Source organism: Dama dama, chromosome 14, assembly GCF_033118175.1.
Source record: "Dama dama isolate Ldn47 chromosome 14, ASM3311817v1, whole genome shotgun sequence".
NCBI lineage: Eukaryota > Metazoa > Chordata > Mammalia > Artiodactyla > Cervidae > Dama > Dama dama.
In genome coordinates this window covers 48,435,282-48,441,870 of record NC_083694.1, presented here as the reverse complement: position 1 = coordinate 48,441,870, position 6,589 = coordinate 48,435,282, and the positions used below count along the sequence as shown (strand labels likewise).

At 60.2% G+C, this 6,589-nt stretch overlaps 1 protein-coding gene across 3 annotated transcripts; it reads right to left on the bottom strand.

The window, feature by feature from the left end:
- Window positions 1-206: 206 nt before the first annotated feature.
- On the bottom strand, window positions 207-5,171 carry HES4 (hes family bHLH transcription factor 4). 3 transcript variants are annotated; one of them, XM_061160657.1, is made up of 4 exons: window positions 3,080-5,171; window positions 2,466-2,561; window positions 2,292-2,379; window positions 207-2,209 (listed from the first exon to the last, which is right to left on the bottom strand). In XM_061160657.1, the coding sequence occupies exons 1-4, from the start codon at window positions 3,341-3,343 to the stop codon at window positions 1,833-1,835; spliced, it is 825 nt and encodes a 274-aa protein (XP_061016640.1). In that variant the 5' UTR covers window positions 3,344-5,171; the 3' UTR covers window positions 207-1,832. The 3 variants fall into 3 exon arrangements, with proteins under 3 accessions (XP_061016640.1, XP_061016642.1, XP_061016641.1); XM_061160659.1 differs by lacking the exon at window positions 3,080-5,171 and adding an exon at window positions 2,661-3,016; XM_061160658.1 differs by lacking the exon at window positions 3,080-5,171 and having other exon boundaries at window positions 2,466-3,011.
- Between the last annotated feature and the right edge of the window lie 1,418 nt (window positions 5,172-6,589).

The window sequence follows — 6,589 nt, the reverse complement described above, 5'->3', positions numbered from 1 at the left end:
ACAGTGTGGTTCCCTCAGAGCCGGAGAGGTCCCTGGAGGGCTGACAGGGGCCTCAGCACAAACATCTCTTCGGCGACAGCGTCTTGAGGACAGATGACCAGGAATAGGAAGCAAACAAGTAAAGGGGAGCACAGCCCAGGAACAGGGGGATCTGGTTTGACACTGTGATTGCCCCCTCCCTGAGGAGTGATGACCCGAGCTCCAGGTTACCTTCCTGGGCAGCCCTCCTCCCTGTGGCCACCAGGTGGGGAGCTCCCTTTTATTCCTTCAGGCCATGTGGAACCCAGCTCTGAGGAAGCCCTGTCCACCCCTCTACCCACCCAACCACCTGGCTTCACATCTCAACGTCCCTTGCCTTCCCCTCCTGCACTAAGCCTCCGCCCCAAACAACTCCCCTTCCCCAAACAAGCTGAACTTCTGGCTCCTGAAATGGACCCTCTGCAACTCTTCTGCTGGGAGGGCCTCCCGGGTCAGCAGTAACTCCCTCATAGTCCTGCTGGTGACCCAGCTCTCTGAGCCTCCCCAGAGCCTGGACCAGTGTGTGTGTGCCGGTCCCAGGGTGCGGCTCCTGGCCCACATGGCTGCCACTGCCCCAAATCACTGGCCCAGACCCTGGACACCCAGGGAGATGGGCCAGGCAGCCAGAGGGCAGGAGGGGACTGGCTTGGTGGGACTTGGAGGGCCCTGCTTGGTGTGCATGGCTGAGTCCGGAGGGCAGATGAACCTTGCTCACGACCATGACATGGAACAGGAACTGTTGGAGCCATTGGAAGAGGAGATAAGCCTCTAGCAGTGACTCACCCTCCTCCTCCCTGATGCTCCCTGGCCAGGCAAGTGGCTGGCAACCATCTGATGAAATTGGCTGGGATGGGAAATCCATATTGCCTTGACCTCAGAGGGCTCAGGATGAGACACTGCAGTGTCAGCCACATGACTCAACCACCTCCTCACTGCCCCTGGAGCACAGCCCCCAGCAGCAGCCTGAGGAGACCTGGGACCACAGGACAGTGGCTCCCCGGCCGATGCCCCTCGCCGGCTAGGATCACTGTATTGTGGGGTCAGCACACAGCCAGTGCTCAAGACAGGTGCATAGGCCTACCAATGAACCTCCAATTCCTTCCTACTGTCAGGGGACTCCCCTCTCAGGGCAGGACTGGACTCTGGTGGGAGGTGAGCCCCAATACAAACTGCCCTTTGTCAGGCCGGTCGGGGGCCCTGCCTCTAGGACTCAGACGCCCTCTCCTGCTGGCCCCCATCTGCTAGGCAGACACTGGCTTGGGGCAGGCTTGACCCACAGGTATGCAAGAATAGTTTTGGGCTCCCCCGGGAGAAGGGAGGCGGTGCACCAGGCCAGAACCCAAGCTTCAGCCCAGCTCAGCCCCAGAGACAACAGTGTGCACACACATCTCTGCCTTCCAGGGGCCTCAGAAGGGGTTGTGGAGAGAGAACTGGGCCCCAGGATGATGCACGACCTCTTCTCAGCACTGGGAGACGCTCTAGCAAAGTGGTGACTGTTCAGTCCTGCCTGAGCCCCCCAGGGACATCTCACAAATACCCTGCCCACTCAAGGCGGGTAGCGGCTTCAGCGCAAAGGGACACAGCCAAACTCAAGGGCGGGCGAACCCCCACGCAGCGCCACACCAGCCCAGGTGGGAGCTGAATCCATCCCCACGGCCCGGCCCTGCCCACCCCGCCCGTTCATGAGAAGACATCAGTCGCTGGGCCTCGGACGAACTGGACCCTTCACCAAGACGACAAAACAAAACTCCCTACCCGGTCTCTGGAAATAACCATTTTCTGGCACAGTCTCAGTCGCTTCTAGGGCCGCGGCCTCACCGCAGCCATGGCCTCCAGGGCGCGCCCTGGCCCTGAGCCCCGGCCCAGGGGGCGGCGAGGGCCAACCCCGGCAGGAAGATGGGTGCCAAGGCCGCCCCGGGGCGCGGCAAGGGGCAAGGGCCGTCAAAGACTGGCGGCGGCGGGCGGCCAGCGTAGATCTCCGGCTCCAGGGCTTCGGTGGCTGGAGCCAGTGGAAGCGGGCGGCGCGCGGGCCCCAGCCGGGCCAGGCAGGCCGCCAGATGGCCGAGCAGACGAGACCGCACGTCCGCAGGGACGCCCTCGCAGCCAGCCAGGAAGCGATTCACTTCGGCCAGACACTCATGGAAGCCAGCGCGATACTTGCCCAGGATGGCGGGGTCCGAGCGGAGGGCGGCTGCGGGGGTGGCAGGGACAGGCGGTCGGCGCCTGCGGCCGCAGCCCCGGCCCCTGAGCCCTCGCCGCCGCCCTCGGCTCACCTGTCACTTGCACGCGCCGCAGGCTCTGCAGGTGCCTCACGGTCAGCTCCAGGATGTCCGCCTTCTCCAGCTTCGAGCGGCGGGAGCTCTGCGGGCGGGGCCGGTGAGGGCGGCGGACAGCCCAGGAAGGCCGGAATTCCAGGCTCCCTGATCTCGCCCCCACCCCCAACTCACCTCTTTCCTGAGGGCGTCCAGGAGGAGGCTCTGCAGCTGAGCCAGACTCTCGTTGATGCGCGCTCGGCGCCGCTTCTCCATGACCGGCTTGGATGACTGCGGAGCCGGCAGCCGCTGAGTCCTGCGGGCGTCAGCTCCCCTCTCCCCTTCGCGGCGCCCCCGCTCCTGCCAACCCACGCCCGGCCAGGTCCCCACCTTCCGGTGCTCGGCCACGCTCCGGGGCTGGTTTGGGGTCCGGCTGGCGCCTGCCGACGCTCCCGCCCGCGGCGAGGCCCTCGGCTTTCCCGGGGTGTCCGCAGGCATGATGCGCCCCCGCGCCAGCCCCAGCCGAGAGCAGGCTGGGCGCGCGGTTTCCCAGGCCCCTCTCCCGCGGGTCCCAGGTTCCGCTACCAAGCGCGTGTCTGCAGCAGCCCGGCTATTTAAGGCAGCGCGGCTGCGGGGCGTGGGAATCCCTCTCCGCGTTCTTTCCCACACTCGCGCCAGCCAATGAGCCGCTGGCGCCGGGCAGCCCGCCCCCGGCCGCAGCCCCCGCCCGCTGTCAGTCACGAGTCAGCTCCAGGCCCACAGACCCCGCTGGCCACAAAGGCGAGCCGGGGCACCCCTCCCGCGCCTACCTCGGACCACGCAGGCCAGGCGGGAAAATCGCCGCACCCCGGTCCCCGGTTCGAGCGGTGCGCCGGGAGGGGGCCTCTCCGGGAGGGCAGAGGCGCGAGGCTCACCTTCAGGCCGAGCGGGGACCGCGGGAAGTCTGAAAGGAAAATTTGCGAGGGGCACTCATGCGCTAACGAAGAACCGGCGAGCCTCCGCCTTCCGCGGATCCCGCCGGGGCCTTGGACCTCCGCGCGGCCTGCGAATCTGACCCTCGCCGCCTGCAGCATCTGCACGATGCCGGGGACACAGTGGACGTGGAACACCAGCCCCTGGACAGGAGAGAGGCTGGCTGGCCAAGGTCGTGAGGGAGGCAGGGTGGCATCACAGGGCCAATGAAAGATGCCTCAGAGCAGATAGTGACGTCATCACAGGCAGGATGATGTCATGGTACGGAATGTAAGGATGTAGCTGGTCAGGCTGGTGATGTCTCAGGGTTAAGGTAGATGATGACACAAGCCAGATGTAATGATGTATGGTCACTGGTGATGTCACTCTCTTCTGGATTACCCAACAGTGATGAACCAAGCAGCAGCCAAGAAAGTAGAACTCATGAAAAATGAAGGATAATTGTTACATTTCTGTTTGTTATTTCAAAGAAGCACGTGGAGGAAAGAGGGCTAAGCTTATTTTCGTGTTTGATGTTGTTTTCACTTTGAATTCCCTTGTGGGGCACAATCATCTTTTGAGTTCTGGGGATGCCAGCCCATGGTGGCCTGGGCAGCCTTGTTTGCGTCCCACAGACCTCTCTGGAGGCCCACTGTGGGCCTGACTGCCCTTGGGGCTGGGGAAGCATCTCCTGGACTCTGAACTGATGCGGGAGGAAAAGGCAAATGAGCAAAATCAATAATGACATGGTTTCCATAGACAGAAAGAAATGTGTAGTTTGTTGGGGGAGCAGGAAGCCTTCTTGCCACTGAGTGGTCTGGATAGTAGTTTTGCAGTGAGCTCTGCTGGAGAAGGCAATGGCAACCCACTCCAGTGTTCTCGCCTAGAGAATCCCAGGGACAGGAGAGCCTGGTGGGCTGCCGTCTATGGGGTCGCACAGAGTTGGACACGACTGAAGCGACTTAGCAGCAGCTGCTGCAAGTCCAGAGGAGGAAGTGGCATTCCCAGAATGGAAAGGAACCGAAGGGCCAAGGGAGGAGGGGCAGGGACAGGCAGGAGCAGGGCTCTAGGGGCTTCAGGGCCTCAGAGTGGTCTAGGAGAGTCACGCTTGGCTTTTCTGAGCAGCAGAGTAGGCCAACTGTTAGCTCGGAAGGGCCCGCCTCCCACACTACATTCTACGTAGTGGGTGGCGATGCTGGCTGGCCCCCACCTCAATACCTTTTCCCAGGGGTCCAGTCTGGGGCCCAGGGCAGATGCCTGTGATGCAGGTTTGATCACTGGGTGGGGGAAGACCCCCACCCCCACCCCCTGGAGGAGGAAATGGCAACCCACTGCAGTAGTATTCTTGCCTGGGAAATCTTATGGACAGCCTGGCAGGCCATGGCCAAAAGGGTCACAAAGAGTTGGACCCAACTGAGCAACTGAAGGAAGGACCCTCCTGTACCTGTTTCCTCATCTGTAAAATGGGCTACCTTTTCGTTTAGCCCTGGGCTATTGTCCATGGGGTCGCAAAGAGTCGAACATGACTGAGCAACTAACACTTTCATACTTTCACTGAGAAGACAAATGAGATCTGATTTTGAAAGCACCCAGCACATGCAAGCAGGATGGAGTCACCTGGATTCACCTCTGCCACATGCCCCACTGTACCCTCTACCCTCTGAGACACCCCCTCCCTACCTGGGGTCTTCAGAAGCCTGTTTCAGAAGCCCCTCCAAGCCCAACAAGCAGCCTTCTGTCGCCCAGAGCAGAGTGAGTTCCCAGGGGTGTCATCTACATCCCTGTGTCCTTCCCACTGGGCTGCACCCCCACTCTCTCTCTGGGCCCTCGTACCTCTGGCTGTCCCCTCCCTGCTTTTTACATCTGGATTTGGTAGGACCTGGGACTCCTGGGGGCTGTAGGGGCTCCCTTGCTCTGAGTAGGGAGGGCGAGTCCTGGGCTGCAGTGGGGAAACTGTGTTGAGAAATACTGATGTGGAACACTGCGTTTTCCAAAGATGGCTACAATACATCCACCCCAAATACTCTACCTGTGTGTCTTTGGTGAGATTTTGTGATGACATTAACCAGCAAAGACAGGGGCAGTGGTGAGCTATGAATTCTGAGGTTTGACTTTAGAAACGTTCACCTTGCTGTCCTGGGAAACTCACTCCTGGAAACCACTGACTCCTCTGTGAGGAAGCTCAAACTGGCCTCGTGGAAAGGCCCCATGGAGAGGCCTTGTATAAGTATTGAGCCAGGAGCCTAGAAATCTCAGCTGCCAGACAGGTGATCCCAACCTGCTGCTTCAGAGCCCCCACTCACACTTTCCCAGCTGCCCCTGTGTGCTCTGTTCCATTCTTGATTCACATGACTAGTGTTACTGTGACCCTCTGGGGTCATTTGTTATGAAACAATAGTAACTGGAATAGCTAAAATGGCCCAAGCCCTGGACACCACCCCCTTCCCAGCCCCCTCCCGCAATCCCTATTCCTTCCTTTCTCTGGCATTCACAGAGTTGCAGGAGCTTCCAGCACTGGCTGTCCATCTGATGAGGTGACTTTTGCAGCTATCCAAGGCCAACTATCTGTCCTCCTAGATCCAGACTTGAGTTGGCCAAATCCCAGTAGGCTGATGGTCCCAGGGGCATCTCTAGGGACCACTGATGGCCACCAGGCAGGAAAGTAGTGGGGGAGTCTGTGTGGGAAGATAAGTGTATTTTCTAGTCCAGACACTGGGCTGCAGCCTTGGGGGGGTTGGGGGTTCACCCCAAGGTGAATGTGGGGGGATGGTCTTTCTCACATCTGGTTCCCATGACAGCATTCCACAATATTCAGACAGTCCCTCGGGGGCCTGCCAGTGCTGTCTGTGCATAGACCCCTCCCAACCTCTGATGTAGGGGTGGCACCTGCACCCACAACCTGCCCCTCAGCATTCCACAGGCACATGGGTCCCAGGATATCAGAGACACCATAGACCATGACCGGCAACCCCATCCTCCTGTTCCCTCCTCTCCTGCCAAGGGGCAGCAGCCTGTGGACTCAGGCAGCCAGAACCAGATCTGCCATGTGACCAGGCTGGAGTCATTGCAGGGTCTCTCCTGGAGCATGGAAGTTGGGTGCTGGGATGATTAAGTAGCAGAGGCTAGGGCTGGAGGAACCCAGGACTCAGTATAAAGAAGAAGGAAGCAGATGACCAGGACCCTAATCCTAACCCTGAAGGGGCATCTTTCACTTTTACAGGCCAGGGGACCAAAACACCTTCCCTTGGCCCTTGATCCTGGGCAGTTGGAGCATCCCCCCAACACCTGATGCATGACAGCACCTCCCCCGAGGTCTGGGCATTGTCAACATCTTTCTCCATTATTGAATGTTAACACCTCTCCACACT